The following is a 21134-nucleotide window of genomic DNA, read 5'->3' on the forward strand; positions in this document are numbered from 1 at the left end:
TACCAAGACCAGAATTTGGCCTGAATAATGCAAGGAAGTAGAGAAACCTCTCCATGCTACTCCACAGGCAGTGGCGCTTGGGCTAACTATCCTAAGATTTCTTCCCTGCCTGAATGGTCCACCAGCAGGACTCCAAGAACCTGCCTGGGTCCCATGCTTTGATTACTCTCCTGATTTGCAGGTTTTTGTCCTTGCATCCACGATGTGTGCCCAGAAATCTGCTCCACCCTGTGTTTATCCAACTCCGACTGCTCTACTCAGCCCTCCACGAGGACATACGTGCTCATTACAAATATTTACAAAGCAGCGGAATGCATCGCTCTAGCGCAGCACATTTCTGTCAACAGTGCCACCAACTCAGCCAAAACTGAACAAGAAGTGCTCCTCCATTAGCAGGACGGAAGCTGGATCCAGGTGGGAAGGCAGCTGTGAAAAGGGTGTAGGGACAGGAGGCTACGGGATGCTGCAGCCACATTAGCAGGGAAAGAGCTGTCCCACAAGGTGAGTTAGGCAACAGAAATGGGTAGGAGCTGTGCTGCACCATACCACACTGGGGAAGTTCATGTGCGTGTTCAGTGGTGGAAGGGAACTGTTGCTCTTCAACAGGAGCAGGGAGCCTGTTGGGTTGTACCAGCTGTGGGGCACATCATGGTTTCAAGATAGCATATGCCCCTGTGGTACCTAGCGATGGACTGAGGCTCTCTGGCCCCATACAACCTGGTTCATCCAGTCTTCAGAAGTCAGAGATTAACTTAAGCTCTGAGTCACAAGGTTTAATTCTCTTTCTTGCAAATTTGTTGTCATACATGATGGTAATGCTTGATAATTACATGTGTCAAGTCATTGTCCAAACTGTTAAAATTAAATTACTTTCTGGGACAGTAAGTTCCATAATGAAACACAATTTAAATTAAGATGATGACGATGATGATAATATTAATAATAATAATCTTTTTATGGGATCTCCTTCCCCTCTTGTTCATGTCAGAGAGACATGGGGGGAGTTAGGAAGAACAGCAATTCCTGCTCAGCTTTGTCTAGCATACTCCTCTTTCGATATATGTCTGTGAAATCACCTCTTACTCAGCTTTACCACAGTCCCATTCGCTTTCATCTCTCTTCAAAGGAGATTCCTCCATGCTTTTGATTATCCCAGTCATACTTTCTTTTTTTCCTCCAACGCTGAAGCAAGCAGATGACCAGCACATGACTGTCAACTCCTTTCACCCCTTGCACTCCAACCATCCTTCAGCCTCCTAGTAGCTCATTTTTCTTTTAAATGCCACCGAGTCCTCACTGAGGGGTCTAGGATGACTCCACACCGAGTTATTTAGTACTCTGGAGGGGCTACTGCCAAACTGAAGGAATTCCAGCTATGTTCTTACAGAAGACAGCCCTGGGACACTCACTGCGCAGCTATCCAGCAATAGATCTGGCTTGCTCAGCTCTTCCTTTAGGGCCTTTCTGTATCCTCCGGCACAGTCTCCTCTCTTGCTATGCTGTTAGCATGGACTTAACATTGTTTGTGTAGAGCATGTTGGTTCTCCTGTTTTCAGCTTGTTCCAGCTCACTGTTGGCCACAGGTTCCCAGCTCTCAAACACACATTTTAACAATAGCTGGAAACTAAAGTCCTGCACGCAATCCTTTATTTTAGCAGAGCACATTTTTCTTCCTGTTAGATAACATATCTCCCAGAAAAAGAACCTAACATTTTTAGATCCCTTCCTGACCCTCCATCCTTATTTAACATTGACAAATCTGTATGGGAATGATACTTTCCAGGTTGTTCACAGTAAGATGAGAGGCATAAATTAACAGGTCCTCATACAATACTTCAGCTGGACATTGCAGAAGTAAAAGAATTAAATACCTTTTAGCTGGTCCTGCTTAAATAGAGGGACACATTTCTGAACACTGAGACCTAGTGACAACTGCACATTGATCTGTTTTCAATAAGTGTGTCACTTGTCCCTCCACAAGAAAGTACAGACATGCCTCGTTCAGTGCACAGGAGGAACAGCAACCTGTATGTGGCCGGACAAGCCTGGAAGCTGGAGCAAGGGGACTGGGAAAGCCACCCAGCGTGCTTGATGGTGCTCACTACAAAGGGATGAGAGCAGAGCTGGTGGCTACAGCCTTTCTGTGAGATTTACCTGCCCAAGAGCTCTTTCACGTCCAACCTACACAACCACCAAAAGGAGTTCCTGTACAGTGTGATGCTTTTCCCCTCACACTGCAGCACTCAAGTCAGTTGAGTAAGTGGACTTCAGTGTCTGTTTGCAGCCACTCAAGTTCATGTTCCTAAACTACAAGATCCTCCCCAAACTCTCAATACATGTAGATAATTTCAAAATTTGCTCCTGGATTTTATTTTTTCTCTTTCAGTAACACAAATGAACCAATCCAGAAAGAACCTAGAAAAAACCAAGATGACTTTTTTTTTCTATCAATCAGCTAAATGGAGTGGTTGAGTGAATTCATTTTGCATCAAGCTAGTGTGGAGTCAAAGTTACACCCACAGTACAGGAGTGACCAGCATGGGTAGGACAGAGCTCTACCCTGGGTGTAAGGGACAAACACAGGCAGGCTCTAGAGAACACACTCCTTCCTGGAAAATGGGCCCGAGACTGTCAACTCCAAAAGGCCACATGGAACAGGACCACCTCAGGCCCTACAAAGCCATCTTTCTCCAGCTGGCTGCTGAAGTCTGCTATTGTTTAGCGGAAACAGCTGCACAATAGCTTGTCATCTCAGGGTTTCACTCTGCACTGGAGTCCTGGTCTAAGAGATGCTATTCTGGGTGATTTCTTCACCGTTCTCAGTTGTTCTCAGCATCAGAGGCAGAAGAGACACCACACAGGTCAGAGATGGACTGGAAAGCTCCTGATGGCAAGTCACCAAACAGGAGACACACTTTGGCTGTCCTGCAATGACAGCCTGATGTCCAAACCACAGAGATGGACAGATCTGGTGCAATTTCCAGGAAGCCTCCTCACTGCAGTCTCCAGAGAAATCACCACATCCCTCCTTGCTCAGGAGACCTCACCACTGGTGCCAAGGTTTGCTGGCTGCTAGTGCCTGTTGTTCTCTGGTTACAGATCTCTGAGGTTCTCTGACAAACCAGGAGCCTGAAGAGAACCTGCTGTCCTTTATTGTTCACTGGCAAACTACCTGGTGCTCCTCTCTTGCCTCTCCTCGGTAAGTACTGAGCCCAGCTCCGTAACATCCACAACTGTCCAAGGGCAGCCAGACCTGGCCTGTCTGAACAAATGGGGAAATTATTACAGCAGCAAATAGTTGGTTTCTCCTGGTGAACCTCCTTGTTCCTCAACGCCAACCGCTAAAGCTGATTAAGACAAGGCAGAGGTCTTTATTCAAGCATGAGTTGGAGACAGAGGAGCAGGAATAACAGAAGCAGCAGTCAGAATAGCTGCTTTGCAAGACTAATTTTAGTGACCTGTATTTATGGCTCTTCCACAGAAGATGGGTGAAAGAGCAGGGTGTTTAGTTTTGCAAACCCCAAGATAAACACAGCCTCTGATTCTAGTCCAACCCAAAACCTACTGAGCACTTTTAAATCCTCTTTCACCTAAGGGTCCCAAAGCGTTGGATGGGGATGTCTGCTTAATAACACCATCACCTTATGTACTTTGGATTAAATACAAGCCACTCGCCACATCAGAGCCCATGACTGGCGTTAGGGCACAGAGTTACTCATGCCCTGTAATCCTCTTCCTGTAGCAATCCTCCCCCACCATGCAAGTATAGTGTTTTCTTATTTCATCAAGTTCAAGTTTCATCCCTTTCACACAGTTTGTATCTCTAAATTATTATTTGCAACAGAATTCAAATTTTAAGATAGAATATGGGTTAAGGTTTTCCTATTATTTCTTGTTCTCTCAATGAGAGCTATTGCTACACACAGCAGACAGGCTCATGTGAGAGCTGTTCCACTCCAGCTGCTTCCAAGCCAGCCTGAAGAACAAAACCAGAAATCAGGTCCCAGACCCAGACTGGAGTCCAGTCAAAGCCAAAAAGGAACAGTCTCCAGTTTCAGATTCTGGGCTCAATTTTAAAAAGAAGGGGAAAAAACAAAGGCAGGACTGAGGCGGGTGAAATCCAACTCTCACAGCATCCCCATCTTACCAGTGAGGAACCTACAGCACAAGGTTTAATTCTCTTTCGTGCAAATTTGTTGTCATACATGATGGGAATGCTTGGTAATTACATGCATCAAGTCATTGTCCAAACTGTTAAAATTAAATTACTTCCTGGGACAGTAAGTTCCATAATGAAACACAATTTAAATTAAGATTATAATAATAATCTTTTTATGGGATCTCCTTCCCCTCTTGTTCATGTCACGAAAAGACACACAGGGGATTAGGAAGAACAGATGATATGACTTACCCAGTGTTGCTCAGAGCTGGGTGAGAGCACCTTGGCTTGACCCCTGGAGTCCAAATGCAGTCCCCAGATCTAATCACTAAACCACAGAGGATGTCTGCACCAGGAGTGTTTAGTTTACAAGTCAAAACAGAGTCTAACTGCCAGCATGCAAGTGCAACCCGATAGCCCATCCACTGGGTCTATCACTACCACCCCATACATTATTCATCTCGATCTTGCACAACACAGGCCTTGAAATCAGAACCCAGAAGCAATTAGGCAGGAGTAGAGCCAGCTCTGCAGCGGTGAGGGGTGAAAAGGCGAGGCTGGTAAAACACTGGTCCCACACCCTGCTTTGCTTTCCTCAGTTCCTGCCCCGAGGGTGCCTCTCTCAGCTGCCAGCCCAGGTGGATTTGCATGGTCCATAGCTGGCTGCTGCTTATTTGCACCTGGCTTTGGGTGGTACCATTAGACCCTGAGCTGCTGTATCCTCTTGCCCTGCAACAGCAGATGCCCAAGCCAGCACGTAAAACATCCACCTGAGCCACCCCAGTGTCCCTGCAGCACTGGTATTTAAACTCTTAACAGCAATTTTCTCCAAGCTATACCTTAACATCTTTACTCCGGGCACCAAAACCTACATAAGCTTGGAGTGTGTCTATACCATGAAACTCCGTTTTAGAAATGGACACCTGTTAAGATCACCCAGCCACAGATTAAAAAACTGTTCTCCTCAAAGCCTGTCGCTATGGCAGTCTTGGCACCTCCTGTTGAGATGAACAGAAACCTCTCTTTTTTTTCCAAAGCCAAAGGGCAGGCTGCCTCCATCCCTTCTCCCTCTGAAGCACATAGCGGTCCATGGAGGAGCAGAGCCAGTCTGGCTGCTGGGCACCTAAATAACAACCCCTGCTTGTTCTGAGAAAGACCTTCTCCATCCATCATTGCTTGATGGAGTTGGTATGAATGAAAGGTCAAACAGGTTTCAGCACCAGGTCTCACCCTATAAAGAGAAGAGGAGTGCCCTGCCAGCCTTTTACCTTGTACTTATCTAGAAAACATTACCTTTCAAAGAAGTTCCCATGGGAGGCAAGAAATGTGAGACAGCAGCTTCCCTCACCCACACCAATGCTGTAGCTCAAGCATGGCTCTAAACACGTCTCCCCTACTTTTCACTCCTATCCCTACCAGGTAACATGACCTGTGTAGCTCCACCTGCTGAAAACCACTTGATACCAGATTAAAAATCACATTTGTCTCCTGCTGCAGAGACTGTCAGCGTTCACCACAGCCAAAGGGCATCAGCAACATTGATAAACCTTGCTTGATCCTCAGCTGCTGTACATTGCTCTGGGCAGTTTTGTACCAGTGTAGACCAGGTAAAGCTCTGGTTTGGACCACCATTGCACCCAAATACTGTAAGGTCCTTGGGGCTGGTTATTCATTCTGCTTGTACAACATAGTGAAACTCTGGTCTCTGACTGCAATAGAAGCTCAGGCAAAAGGGCTTTAAGGTTGGGCATCTGGATGCGAAACCCTTTCCTCTTGTTGTAGGGAAGAACATCTCAATTGCATTTTCTAGAGACAGCAAACAGAACAAAGAAACTGCACCATACTGGTACATCAGAATTTTACAAGGGTTCAGATGTGATCAAAGGAATTATTATTTCACAAGGGCAGATTTATTTGGACACATATATGATGTTCCACTTCACCCAAATCCCAAGCTCATCCATACCTTTCTTTGTTGGACTGTCCCTTTTCACACAGACACTGACCAAGGACACACACTGACCCAAGGGACTCTGTGATTTTGTACCCTTGACAAGGATTTTTAAGCCTGCCCAAGGCAAATCATGGCTCCAGCTCTTGAGTAAAGATTTCAAAGACAGAAGAGAATTGCTAAACCCTTTGCTATGAACTACCATGTTAAGAAGAACTTTCATCATTTGCAAACCTAAATTTTCCTACCTGCAAGAGAAGGATGACAGTCTCTTGACTCCCTGGGTGTTGCTAGGATTAGACAATGTTTGCTCAACATTAATGTAGATTTTGGTGTCTTGTGTTATTGCTACTGTCACATTATAGAAAGGTCAATGAACACATTTCAGTGAGTCAGAGCCCTTCCACAGTGTTAGTGTAGTCCTCAGAGCTTAGCCAGCCTCTGTATTTGGATAAAGCCCAGCACAAACCCACTCTTAAAAGATCCCAACGTACGTCAGAGTAGCAGCCCTTTCCTGTCGCTGCCTCATCTCTATGTTTAGGATAAGGAGCGCTTGGAAGATGATGCTGAAATTGAAGCAGGGAAAGAAAACAAACTGAAACCACACAAATGGGGGGGGGGGGGGGGGCAGGGTAAAAATAAACCAAATTCCCCTCAGAAAAACTCCGAGCATTAGAGAGTGTCTAGCTAGAGTCAGAAGGCAGGGATAGAAGATATGTGTTTAGGTAGAAATTAAACCGAACATAGGGAAAAATGAGTCTCCTACTTCTTCTTCTCCTCCAGTTAGAAACCTTCAGCAAGAACCTCTTGACAGCCCAGCACCTCACATAGAACAGCAGTCATGTTACCAAACCTTTTTCATAAAGCACATGGAAATATTGAGGACCTTATACATTCTCCAACAATAATAGAGACTTCTTCTGGGAAAAGCATTGACCCTACAATTCTTACCTGGAAAGCTCTTGTACTCCATGAACTCAAGGCAGGGCTGCAACACCGATTCTTAGCACCCTGTCCCCTGGCTAGAAACATTATGTTTCTTGGCACATCAGACAAATGTGAGGTTTGCTGCCTCGTGATCAGAAAGCCATGCTAACCAGCCATATCCCAAATTCTCTAGGCTGTCTGCCATGTAGCTGCGAGCCCAAAGTCCCGAGAATGCTGAGTTTAAACCAACAACGTACAAATCAAACTGCGGGTGGGTGACAGAAAATTTCAACACACTGAAAGCAGAGCCAGGCCAGGCAAAGCTCTCATCTGGGACTTTCTTCTCTCCTCATCCTTGGCCTTAAGTACTCCATCTCTGCATCCTTTATCTCTCCCTTTGCAACACATACACCCCATTTCTACTACCTCTTCTATCACAATAGGTTTAGCACTCTGAATTACTCACTGCAAACACCCCACATCCTCTGGTTCATACCACTGCTCCCCAAATCCCTATCTTCCGTCTTCCCATAATCCCCCCATTCCCTTACCTCTCCCACACCCCCACCTTCCCACCACACCACTTCTACTGCTGATCAACACAACAAATCACAGATACTCGAAGCCAACTGTTGCACACCAAACACTTTTTGAAAGTGCTACAAATTTTCAGTACCTTCAGCTTGTAGCAGCTAATTCAAGATGATCCACTGCTGGCTGACCACCACTACCCCCTGCGCTGGTCAGGAGAACAGTGTGAATACATGACAGGATACCAGTTCAGCGGCCAGGGCACAGGAAGGCATTGAGATGGAAGAACAACATGCTCATCAGCACAACACAACAGGCAACAAGAGTTGCAGTGTGGACTGTGTGTTGCGGGGTCTGTGCTCCACTTGGAGCTTCCAGACAGCTGTTCAAGGAAATTGCCATCAATGTCAGCCTCACCACCACTATTAGACATCTCATCCATGTCTGGGCCCAGCTTGAACCCATTTAACTTGTAAGGGATAATGAGATAACAGCATGACATGTTGCAGCTGAAGGTTATTTAAACACCCATCTGGTACCTGTTATGCAGCATACATCCTATTGTTGTATAGGAAATATATGCCACCTCCCTCCCACATGGAAAGGAGAAGATCTATAGATGTGTCCCATGCTACCCATTCTTTTTGCATAGATGAGGTAATTCTCCTTCTTTGTGTTCTTTCTAGCATATCACTTTGCATTTCCTGTCTGCACTATGGGACATGCAGTCCCTTCCAGGCTGGCAAGACTTTGTGAAAGGACACAAGACCGCAATGAAAAATTTACTATGGACATCTCATTCCCCCTTCACACATCAGTCAAAAGAGGCTCCACACCATCCAGATTTGAAAGGGTGAACCATAAACCATGAAACCGATTCACCGTTTGCAAGACACAGCTTGGCACTAAACTTTATCCCAGAGAGATTCAGGGGTGACAGTTTATTTCAGCTTATTCCAACTCTCCATCTTCCTTTGTGGAGGATAACTTTGGCTGTTCTTGGTCTCCTGCTGAAATTGCTTATGAAGATTTGTTCTCTGTGAGCCCTCAGCAGCCATGAGGGCCGGGTTGTGTGGTATCCCAAGAAATCATATTTCATAACACGAGTGGTCGGCTTTGCAGATGTGTACTCCTCTCTCTTCTGTTTTTCTCGGGCATGACTCAGTTTTCTGCAGACGTTGTTCTACCCTGTAAATCCTGGACCAAAACCTTTGTCTGACACCCCATCTAGTGTTCAGCACAGACAAATGCAGACGACCGGTGCATCAAGGAAACAGTTGACTGGAAAATTCCCAGCATTTTTTCAGTGGTATTAAACCACCCTTGTAAAACTATCATTTGAGCCGTCTTGGAGAGCTCTGACAGAGTCCAGGCAACATGGAAACCTGCATATGCCACTGCCAATTCCTCCCTCTGGCCTCTGTGCAGCCTCCGGGTGTCCTAACAGAGAGATTGCAGCCAGAAAGCTCAGCAAACCCCACTCCTCAGGTGTTAGCTCCTCGCAGCCCAAACCCTGAGGCTCTGAGGACACCCCTCTGTAGGTGAGACATCTGGGCAAACCACCTTGGAATAATGAGCCAAGAGCCTAAGCTGTGCCCACATCGAGATGGCAGCTGACAGCGAGGACTTCTTCAAAACAGGGAACAACAGGGCTTCCCAGGTGCTCGGCAGTTGGCAGCACAGGGCACTCATTTCAAAAGAAATGTCAAATCTTGAGCATGTATTTTGTGTACTAAATAACGCTGCTCAGTGTTTTTCCAATGAGATTTTAAAAATAAAATGAGAATTACTTAAATGTCTTTTCACATTTTTTTCATTAAAAAAAGTGTTTGCTGAGAAAATGAAAGCTGTTTCAGCATCTGTCCTTCCCCTTTCAAACACACTTATTTGGTGGTGCAGTGGATCATAAAGTTATCAGGACAAAATATCTGCTCTGAGAACTTGGTTTTAATAAACCAGCTTTGACATGTTCAGTCCTGTGAGTTGCAGAGCTCCGGCCGCTGCTACAGAAATCTTTGGACTCTGGGATGCTAGCTGCACAACCCACTCTGAACTAAGCCCAAAACAAGCATCACTATGTTCTTGGTTAATCACCAGACCAATTAGCACCTTGGTTAAGATGCAGTGAGGTTCCAGTCCTGCTCCCCTCAGAGCTGGGATTTTTCTGATGAAATTCTTCCTCCACCCACATGGCAATACCCTGTTCACAACACTTTCAGTTCTCAAGGAGTAGCGTGATAAGTCTGTTAACTCATTAACACCTCCAGCTTACAGACTTGGCTTCCATCCTCTTCAACAGCCTCAGGCCCCACGCTCCAGGAAGTTATTCTGCAATTTCTGTTTTGCTTTCCTTTCCTGCTGAGCCAGGCTGGCTTTCAGTTCCCACCATGAAGCTTCTGAATGCTGCTGTATTCTTTATTCTTGTGCCCACTTTGACGCCAGCTTTGGACCCTCTCAGCACTTCAGTCCTCATGGGGAGTGCTGCTGTCGCTTGGCAGCTCCTCTCCTCTCAGTCCTGGCTCAAGTGCAGTCTCCTGGAATGCTGCAATATGAAGGACACACTGAACTTCTCAGGTAAGGCAGCGGCAAGCACACCTTGAGCCAAGTTGTCAGTGGGACCAGCTGATGGTCCTTCCCAGGGTGGTGAGGGCTTCCTTTTTAATGCCAACCTCCTTTGGGGTGGTTGTGGGAAGGTAAGAGTTACTGCCCACAGTGGCTCTAGAAGGCAAAGGCTGTACTAACCTAATATTGCTTATCCCACAAGTGGTCATGTACGCTGCTTCTCACGGCAGTACTGGAGCATTTTCCTTGCTGGTGTCTTGGTTTATATTGGCAGAAGCAGGCAAAATTCTGGAGGTGAATTCAAGGCTAAGAGCTAATGAAATAATCCCACATCTTGAGACAGACACCCCAGTGGTATCCCACACCCCAGTTGGTGGCTGCCTGAAATACAAGTCAAATGAGTAGCAATTAGTGGTAGGTCTAGATTCAAAACATGCTGCTTCGCTTGCCTGAGACAAGCAGGCTGGCAGTCCTCAGTGATTGGGGAAGAAAGGGTTGTTTCACTCTGCCTGCAGGGAACTAGTGCGTGGTCTGAAAAAGAGCTTATGCAACAATCTAACCACAAACTCCTGATCCTGCCACTTAGAAATCCCCCTTCTCTTTGTCATGGGATTACAAATATTGCTTCATTTCAGTGCTGGGCCACAGATTTCAAAACAAATCCTCAACGGTTGGAGACCTGTGTGCCTCCAGGTACTTCAGTATGTCACTTCCTACCAGCTCTGGATCTGGCTGCTTACAAACAGGCTGTTTGCTAGTACTTTAGCCAGTGAAACACCAGTTGTGGTACTTTTTTTTAAGAGAACTTGATACAGCAACAGAAGCACATTTTTCTATAAATGTAAGGTATACTAGATGCTACTAAAATAGTTAACAAGAATTTAGCACATGCAATGAACAAGTCTCTGCAAATACCTTAGATCCCATCCTAGGACTTTATAGGAGACAGTAGCTGCAATACCAGTGGGAGTCCTGCCTATCTCATACAAACTGCTTGGTTCCCATAAATGCTATCAAGAGTCTGATTCACGAGTCTGTACCTCAGCTGGATTCTCTGCTGATTCACAATCTTGTTATGGCCAGAGGGTGGCAAACATTTGTTCTCCCTGATGGTCATTCAGCTGCAACAAAAAAAAAAAGGAGAGGAATAATATGGCATTTTCTGACTATTCTCTCCCCTCATTCCTTCAGTTATAAAGATGGATTTGGACCGAAAAGTCTTTGGCCAGCATCTTGCTATCCAGATAGTTCTGAGAGCTCTGAGCGCAAATATGCACTCCAAACGGCCCAGGAAGCCCCTGGTGATGTCCTTCCATGGCTGGACTGGAACAGGCAAATCGTTTGTCAGCAGTATCATTGCAGAGAACCTCTATCGGCTTAATATACCAAGACGGAAGTTTGTGCACCACTTCAGCACAGTACTGCATTTCCCACACCTTTCTCATACCCATCTCTATAAGGTACTTCAAGCTTTATCTCACTTTCTCCAATTTATCTGCAACTGCGAGTGCAAATCCCAGATAATTTTGCCTCTTCTCACAGGAACAGCTGCAGAATTGGATTCGAGGCAATGTCAGTGCCTGTCCAAGGTCCCTTTTTATCTTCGCTGAAATGGATCAGATGCCACATGGCCTAATAGACTCTATCATGCCATTCCTTGGCTACCATGAAGAGATTGATGGTGTTTATTATGGCAAGGCAATCTTCATCTTTCTGAAGTAAGGAAAGTCAAAGGCCAAAAGGGAATTACGGTCCCACAGAATCAGCAGGGACAAAGGGAGTAACAGCTGCTGATAGGTTTGTGGCTGACTGCAGCGTGGCTGAGCAGCTCAAGGTGCCTCACTGCCTTTACAGAATTTTATCAATGAACATGCCCAGCCATCATGTCAGCCAGAAGATCTGAGCTATTCAACACTATAGAGGTGACCTGTCCCTGGGGTGAAAAGGTTCCCATTCCTCAAGTGAGCTTCCAAAAGTACTGGAGATGCCACTTCCACAGTGGTCAGTAAATATGTTTTCTCCAGCTCTGTAACACCACTGTTAGGCAGAAAGGTCTTTGTAGGATGGATGTGACCCCCCTAGGTAGCTCTTTAGATGCAGAGAGGGGGAAACTCACCTATTGAAGACCACTTGCATACACAGATCAAGGCAGCACAGTTCCTCCAGGTATTTTTCCTGGGAAATCCCTTTGCTGAGGGTCACCCCAGCTCTGTTCACATTGCATGACTGAAGCAAGCCCAAACCCCAGGCTTTGGCCTGGCGTACCTCTCAGCTTGCCTTTACATTCAAACACATAGCCAACTACCCATTTCAGCTTGGGGCAGCAATTACCACAGTGAGTAGCAGCTTGTTAGAGAGCCTCTCAGTAATACCTGGCTGTATGACCAATCCCCCTGCTCTGCTGCAATGACAAACGCAGTTGTTCAAGCCACTGTGCCAGAGGAGTGCTCATACCATCAGACACTGCTGTCATTTGGGAGACAGTGTAGTCCTTCTCACTTCCCATCTCTGTGCAACACCCACATGTGGGAACATCTCATCTCCACTCCAGTGCAGAATCACACAAAGTGACTTAAACCACTGCTGAGATCTGAGCAGTAAAGATGGCAAAAATACAGCTCTAATGAGCCAGTGAATCTCTTTCCTAACAGCAATGCAGGTGGAGATAAGATAACAGAGATTGCCCTTGATTATTGGAGAAGTCTGAAGAGAAGAGAAGACATTCCTGTGAAGAAGCTCCAGTCTCTGCTCTCAGAGGAAATTTTCAGGAACAGAAACAGTGAGTACCTCTGGGCTCAGTCCCAGGACTGCTGATGTCTTCTGCAAAATGATCCATGAAGTACGCAGCAACACACTGGCCTCCACAGCACACCAATGGTAAAGCTCCCTGTTCTTTCTGCCAGGTGGTTTCTTTCACAGTCAACTGATCCAGAAGAACCTCATTGACTATTTCATCCCTTTCCTTCCTCTTGAATATAAACATGTGAGACAGTGTGTCCGGGAGGAGCTGCGCGTGCAAGGGCATCCCGAGGATGAAGACCTCATAGCAGAGATTGCCTTGGCAATGACTGACTACCCCAGTGAAGAAAGGCTCTACTCCAGCAAAGGCTGCAAGACTGTAGCCTCCAGAGTGGCTCTGAGCATCTAAGCATTACCAGGCTGAATGCCTCATCTTGACCACATCATCACCATTCATCATCTTGATGAATGCCTCATCAAGACCACAGCAGATGGAAGAACAAGTAACTCCCTTTCCCCTCCCTGAAGCTCAGTCTACACGCTCTTCCCTGAAGGGATTCAGGCTGTCCTGTACCAGAGGCACCTTCTGTAGTGCCCCTGAATAAACACACTGGACACTGCAACAATCGTGGTATAGAGTAAGCAGAAGAGGGACATATATGGTTGATGAGGTTTGCACTCTTTGTCACAGAAACACTCCTGAACGAAAGTATTTTGAAGAGGAAAATCTCTCACTTTTGTGGCAAGAGCGTTTGCACCTTAAGTCCCAGCATTGCCCTAATTAATAAAATCTGTTAACAAATGACATTCTCAGTAATAGTGTCAGTCTGTTTTATGTTGGCTGTCACCTGTGTATCTCACAGAAATCGCACCGGAGACCAGCACCACTGTTCCTGCTTTACAGGTGTGGAAACCCAAGCACAGAGGATGAGTTTTCCAGATTGTCCAGCAGGCCCCGGTCAGCAGCAGTGTTCTGGTTCAGCAGCCCATCGGTGCGGCACCGCCGCCTCACGCCGATGCGGTTACCCCATCCTGGCTGAGCTGTCTACGTTGCGCAACACAGTGCGCCAGTGCTGCTGGTCGTCAAATGAAAAGCATGCAGAAAAGCCCTCCTTATCTCCACACCATGTCCCCACACCATTTCTCCCGCAGGCCGCGGGCAGCTCCTCCACGGTTTGCTCGGTCCAATGCAACCACCCACGCCTGGTGGTGTGCTCCCGACCCTGTCAACCCCAGCCGCCAGTGGGGAAAGAGGGAGAGGAGGCTTACGCTTGTGGCACGGGATGGGGAACGGCATTTGCGCCGGTGTCCTGCAGGAAAAGCCGGTGGGGTAGAGGGGAGGGACGGGGACAGGAGATGAGGCCTGGGTGGCTCTGAGGGGTGACGGCAGGGACGCGGCCTGGCTCGCTCTGAGGGGAGCGATGGCACCCAGCCCGCCCCGAGGCGATGGAGGCGATAAGGACTTCACGAGCCTCGCTTCTCCACCTCAGGGTGCTAATGCCGTCATGCAGCGCCCCCAGCGTCATCCCCCCCTGCCCCGTTCCGTCACGGCTCGCCGCCGTTGTCAAAAGGGCAGCGAATGCCGCCCGTGCCCTTCACAAAGATGGCGGCGGCGGCTACGGGGCGGGGGCATTTGCCCGCCCGCAGCCGGTGGCGGGCGGAAGCGGGGCCGGGCGGGAAGCCGCCATGCTGCGGGCGGTCGGGCTGCTCTGGCTGCTGCTGCCGGGGCTGGCGGCGCTGGAACCGCTCAGCGTGGGCCTGGCCATCGGCGTCGCTTCGGCTCTCACCGGCTACCTGTCCCACCCCCGCTTCTACTGCAACTACGTGGAGTGCTGCCCCAGCGCCGGGCAACGCCTCAACGCCACCGGTACGGCGGGGGCTTGGGGGGGGGGGACACGGCACCGGGCCGCCCTGGGCTCCCCGGCCCTGCCCCGGAGCTCGGCCGGTAACTGGTCACTGACCGGGGCGGCCCCCGGTGTGCCTGGCAGTGGCCGGGCCGTGCTGAGCCCCGTGCCCGTTGGTGGCCGTGCCGAGCTCGCCCGGTGTGTGACCGGTGCCCAGAGCCCGTTGGTGGCCGTGCCGAGCTCGCCCAGTGCACGGCCAGTGAGCAGCAGCCGTTGGTGGCCATGGGGTGCTGAGCTCTCCCTCTGCCCGCAGCACTGAAGGCGCAGCTGGACACCAAGCTCTTTGGGCAGCACCTGGCCAAGGACGTGGTGCTGAAGGCGGTGATGGGTTTCAGCAACAACCCCAGCCCCAAGAAGCCGCTGACGCTCTCGCTCCACGGCTGGGCCGGCACCGGCAAGAACTTCCTCAGCCAGATCTTGGCGGAGCACGTCCACCGCCCCGGCCTGCGCAGCAAATTCGTCCATCTCTTTCTGGCCACCCTGCACTTCCCCCATCATGACCAACTCAAGCTCTACAAGGTGAGGAGGCACGCAAGGGAATCCAGTTACCCCGAGTCCCTAAACCCCCTAGTACGGAGGTTTGGCAGTTTGTGCTGCACGCCTCCCTCAGATACCTGGCAGCTGGAGGAGTACAGCTGGGTATTTCCAAAGTTGGTGCTTAGGAGAGATGGAGGGGGAAATCCATGCAGAAAGTGAAAGGCACCAAAATACTGAGAAATCCAAAGTGAGAGTAATTTCCTAGTGCTGTCCTCTCACTGATGCCATCTGGTGATGCTTGCTGTTAGGAAAGATTCCCGTCATCAAAACTGCACGTACTGGTTGGCTGGGATGGAGGTGACTTCCTCCATAGCACTCCCCGTGGTGCTGTGTTTTGCGTTTGGGCTGGTAAGGCACCAGTGTTTTGGCTGTTACGGAATAGTGCTTGCACAGCCTCAAAGCTTGCTTTTTTTCCCCACTTATAGCGAGCAGGCTGGGGTGGGCAAGAGATTGGGACAGGACACAGCCAGGACAGCAGACCCCAGTCGGTCAAAGGGATATTCTGTACCATATGCTGTCATGCTTAGCAATAAAAACTGGGGTAGAAAAAGGAAAAAGTGGGGGGCATTGGCTTCCAATGTGGCTGTTGCTCTAAACACTGGCTGAGCATTGGTCTGCATATGTCAGGGGGCTGAGTGATTTCCTTTGCTTGTTTTTTCCTCTTTCCATCACCTATCAAACTGTCTTTATCCCAGCCCGTTAATTTTCTCATTTTTATTCTTTGTCATCTCTCCCCCATCCTGCTGGGGGAGTGCTTGGCTGCTGGCCGGGTCAACCCACCACATACCGTGCCATGAGAAAGTGTAGCCTGCAAGAGACATTTTTCAAGTGACTTCATTCCTTGACATTGGAGAATTCTGATCTTCATGTTTTAATGTTTGAAGGTACCCAAAACTGAAGTACTGATAGATGTGGTTTCTATATGAAAGGCACAACACTGATTTTATTTTTTAAAACAAAAAGAAGCTTTCTTTTCTCCAAGACTTCTGATCTCAGCCTGGTTTTCATGTCTTATCCATGCACTAAGCAGAAAGAATCAGAAAGTCTTTCCTCCATGAGCAGGAAAAGAATTCACATTTAAATTCAGTGTCATGTGTCAAAGGGATCAGTCACAGAGTTTATGGTCCTCCCTCAGGAAAATGTATAACCATTGAGTGTGGGATGCTGACATTTGAAAAGGTGTCCCTAGGGTCTGTCACATACAAGCATCTTGCAATACATCTGGAAGAGACCTAGTTTTTGAGTGTTTTTCAACCTCTTGTTCCAGGAGCAACTGCAGAACTGGATTCGGGGCAACGTCAGTGCCTGTCCCCACTCTATCTTCATTTTTGATGAGATGGACAAAATGCATCCAGGTCTCATTGATGCCATCAAGCCATTCTTAGACTATTATGAGCAGGTTGATGGGGTGTCCTACAGGAAAGCCATCTTTATCTTCCTCAGGTCTGTAGCACCTATTTCAGTCATTTTGAGATACTGAGATAAATCTGTGTTTATGATGATAATAATGATGTTCCTATGGGACATCATTCAAAGAATAGCAAAAGAACCGCTCTGAAGACCCTCTCTGTAAAGACAGAGGGGGAGCACTATGAGCTCTTGCATGGCCTGTGGCTGTAGTGGAGCAGGTCTGATGCTGTACAGCAGACCACTGCAGTGTGCTGAGCTCATGAGCCTGGCCCAGAGCACAGGTCATATCAGAGTTCACATGTTGGGGAAGTTCTCTGGGATGGGTGCATCGTGTACTGGGTCTGGCTGGCAGGGAGTTAACTGTCTTCACAGCAGCTGGTTTGGTGCTGTGTTTTGGATTTGTGGCTAAAACAGTGTTGATAACACACCAATGTTTTGGCTATTTCAGGATGGTGCTTGCAAAGCCTCAAGGCTTTCTCTTTTTCCCACTCTGCCCCACTGAGTAGGTTGGGGTGGGCAAGAGGATGGGAGGGGACACAGCTGGGACAGCTGACCCAAAGTGGCCAGAGGAATATTCAATACCATGTAATGTCATGCTCAGCAATAAAAACTGGGGTAGAGAAAGAAGGGGGGGTTCAGCTTCTAAGGTGATGGTTCTTCTGAGACTGCCTGGGTGTTAGTCTGACTGGGGGTGGGGGGGGGGGGGATGATTTCCTTAGCTTTCCTTGGGTTTTTTTTTCCTCCTCTTTTCATTACCTGTTAAACTGTCTTTATCTTGACCCACAAGTCTTCTCACTTTTGTTCTTCCTATTTTCTCTTTACAACCTGCTGAGGCGGGAGGGCATAATCAAGCAGTTGTGTAGGTGCTTGGCTGCTGGCTGGGGTCAACCCACCACACACTGATGGCTATTTAAAGAACTGGAGACTTTCCTTAAATTTTGGCTTACAGGTTTCCGTTTTGCTGATTTGTTTGACATCAAGAAGATTAGCAATACATGCAACTGGCTAAAAAAGAAATTCTGGTTCAGTTGTCTCTGTATTCACCACTGTGTATTTTTCTTTTATGAATAGCAATGCAGGTGGTGACTTAATTAATAAAGCAGCTCTTGACTTCTGGACAAGTGGAAAGAACAGGGAAGAGATTCAGCTGAAAGACCTGGAGCCCACGCTATCTGTAGGAGTCTTCAATAACAAGAATAGTAAGTCACTTTCCCCAGAAAATGGGAAATTCTTTTTACTTCATAACATAGGGTTCATGTCTGCAATCTGTACTGCAGCCTACCTTGACCCTGCCCAGCTTCCTGTGACCCCAGCTTCCTACAGTGGCCTGGCCCTGTGCCCTTCTGTCCCTTCACACCAGTGTCATGCCCTCACAAGAGAATTTTTGGCACAGAAGTTGCTCTGCATGCATAGTGAAGGGTAGCAGTGACAATTGCAAGGTACCATCAGTCTGATCCATCCAGCTAACTGGTATGCTTTTCTTCCTTGGGCAGCATTTGAGACAAACTGCTTTGTAAATTCAGTCTGGCCTGCGGATCCTATCTTATGCAGGCTCAAGTTTAGAGAAACTCCTTCCTATGATTTTTTTAATTATTTTTTTTCCCCCCCAACTCCTCCAGGTGGACTGTGGCACAGCAGCCTCATTGACAGGAACCTCATTGACTACTTTGTTCCCTTCCTGCCCCTGGAGCACAAGCACGTGAAGATGTGTGTCAGGGCTGAAATGATAGCCCGTGGCTATGCTGTTGATGAGAAGATTGTTCAAGCAGTGGCTGATGAGATGACGTTCTTCCCAAAAGAACAGAAAATCTACTCTGATAAAGGCTGCAAGACCGTACAGGCCAAGCTGGATATTCATGAAGACGCTGTGATGAGAGATACGAAACCCAAGGGTTGATTACCCTTTAGGTCTCCAACGCACTTTCAGACCTTTTGCAAATTCATATATTTGCACTTAAGTTTTTTTACTGTTGCAGGGAATATGGTGAAAATACCAGAGTGAACTGTGTGGGCTTTTAAGTTTTTGGTTGGTTGGTTTTTTAATTTAACATCCCACTGTTCACCTCTGAACTGGCTGATACCCAAATGTTGCCCCCCCCCCCTCTTTTTTTTTTAACCTGTAGAGAATTTCTGAGCATGACACTGGATACAGCCTCTCCTGCTTTATTCTTGCAAGTGCTGGGATTATGAAGTATTTAATTCCTCTTTCCACAAAAACTAGACCAGAGCAAAGGAGAACAGAGGAATTCTTCCAGGCAGTCATATTCCCTTCCTTGTACACAGTCTCATTCATGGGCTAGTGAAATGAAGGTTTGTGTGGTGTGTTCAGGACTATGATAGTGTCTGCAAGTGTGACTACCTCGATGTGTTGCAGTAAGAAGACAGTACAGTGGAAGGCTTCCCATCAGCAGATTGATGCTGGTGTGGCTTCTACAGGTGAGCATCAGCTATTCAGGGATAGAAGGGCATGATTATAGTTTATATCATCTGAGCTGTGGCATTGTACCACACCTCCTGCTACAGTAATATGGAAAGTCACGATGAACTCAAGACATCTGTTACTAAATAGTAGAGAAGGGGTGTGGGGGAGAAGTAACTGCTTGCCCCTGTGATTCTTTGGGGAAAAAGAAATTGTAAAAGAAACTTTACATTCTTCTAAGGGGGCTAAGTGAATTTGTGTGGCAACTCCAGGTCTTCCTAAGCAGAGGGACACATCTGCAGGATCTGACAGAACATACTAGGCCAGTCTCCTGTTCTTAATCAGAAAAATCTCTCATGAGGATGTGACTGTTACAGCTTGTCAGGTTAATTTGCATGCAGGCTCCTGCGCCTGAAGTCTGCAATCTTTAGTAGTCCCTCCCAGCTGCACCCAATAGTCTAGGAGTGGATAATGCTACTCTCACCTTGCTTGGAAGACACTTTTGTGGCAGAAGTTATTTTTAATAGTGTATTTTTATACTGAAGTGTAAGCAACAGCAATACAACGCTCTTTCTAGAGAGTGACAGAGAAGGGAGTATGGGAAATGGGAGCAATCAGCAATCCCATACCTCACTAGATAAGTATGTTTTGTAGTAGCTTTTAATGTTAAAAAAAAGTCTGTGTGGGAGGGTAAGTGATGAGTTAGGAAGCTGGGAAAGATTGATTTAAGGAAGCTGGGAAAGATTGACTTAACCTTCACCCACTGGTAAGGCTGGGGTTTTAAACTCTCTTGCGAGCTTTAACTCTAATCATCCATCACTTGCGGATCAAATACTGTAGTGCAAGACAGAAGTGCCTATCACTTGGTTGATTGTAGTGGTTTTTTAAACTGGTATGAGGGATTGAGCTATTTTTGTGCTGCAGGAACTACTCCCTCACTTGTACTTAAACTTCCTTTAAGATGTGCTGCAAAAAACTTATAGGTCTCAACACTATAATGTTAATTCAAATTACAACAGAGAACTTAGCTTTTATCTTACACTCTAAATTAAAAATGTCAATTGCCTTTTACAGCCCATGTGGAGTTTGTCAAATGTTGGCAAACTGCTCATGCTGATGCAATCTCCAGAGCCAAATGCTAGCTAGCCATTAACCTTGGGACATTGGACTGCTGCTTTTTCATGTACAGTGTTTTGCCTATTAACTGACTTATTCGTAGGTGTATTATGCTACATCCAGTGCAATCTCAAAACACTAAATATTACTACTGTACTGCAGTTGGAATAAATCTTGAGTCACTTTTCTCTCTTGGTTTAATCATTTTCAGCTATAGGAAAGTACTACTTTATGCAGGTTTCAATTAGCTGCACTGTGGCTTTCTGTTAAGCTTCCTTTATTCTTAAAAAGTTGTTTATAACAATAGATAAGCAGATGAAATAGCCTGTTGATATTAAAACATGTTGACTCATCTGACAGCACAGTAAGGAATTCAGCAGTTAAATACAGCTCAGTAGAAACAAAAACCTACGAAAAAAGCCTTGAAGTCTCTGCTTGCTCTGCTTCATAGTTATTAACAGATATCTCCCACCATACTGCCAGGCACTGCAGGACAAATATGCCTCGGGTAGCTTGTTTAGCCATTCCTCTCTGCACTGTGTTTGGAAAGCTGTCATTCAAGGTGGCTCTTCACCCCTCCTCTAGCTAGCAAAGGTGTGATAGGACTACAGGCTTTCATCGTATCTCCATGGGCCAGAGCATCTGCAGCCTCTCTAGCACTGAAAAAAAGCCAGTGTGTAAACAGTCTAATTCAAGTGAGGTACAGCTGTTGGCAACAACTCACACCTCACTGAACAGTCAGTTGTTCACACTGTTGTGAACCATGTGTTGTGCTGTAATGATGTACAACGAAACTCATTATGAAGCATATATGGGAAGCGTAAGCTGTCTTGTTCATCAGGACTTTGTACTATGCCTGCATCGCTCCACACACATGAC

At 47.0% G+C, this 21134-nt stretch overlaps 2 protein-coding genes across 2 annotated transcripts; both read left to right on the top strand.

Moving 5' to 3' along the window:
* Nucleotides 1-9942: 9942 nt before the first annotated feature.
* On the top strand, nucleotides 9943-13674 carry LOC126052442 (torsin-1A-like). The gene is made up of 5 exons (XM_049833103.1): nucleotides 9943-10142; nucleotides 11322-11590; nucleotides 11673-11848; nucleotides 12782-12909; nucleotides 13034-13674. Exons 1-5 carry the CDS (start codon nucleotides 9956-9958, stop codon nucleotides 13276-13278), a joined length of 1005 nt encoding a protein of 334 aa, XP_049689060.1. The 5' UTR covers nucleotides 9943-9955; the 3' UTR covers nucleotides 13279-13674.
* Nucleotides 13675-14544: 870 nt separating this feature from the next.
* Nucleotides 14545-20649, top strand: TOR1B (torsin family 1 member B). Its single transcript, XM_049833102.1, has 5 exons — nucleotides 14545-14736; nucleotides 15027-15292; nucleotides 16578-16753; nucleotides 17792-17919; nucleotides 18340-20649. Exons 1-5 carry the CDS (start codon nucleotides 14556-14558, stop codon nucleotides 18615-18617), a joined length of 1029 nt encoding a protein of 342 aa, XP_049689059.1. The 5' UTR covers nucleotides 14545-14555; the 3' UTR covers nucleotides 18618-20649.
* Nucleotides 20650-21134: the final 485 nt, after the last annotated feature.

The sequence above is a fragment of the Accipiter gentilis genome, chromosome 29 (genome assembly GCF_929443795.1).
Source record: "Accipiter gentilis chromosome 29, bAccGen1.1, whole genome shotgun sequence".
NCBI lineage: Eukaryota > Metazoa > Chordata > Aves > Accipitriformes > Accipitridae > Astur > Astur gentilis.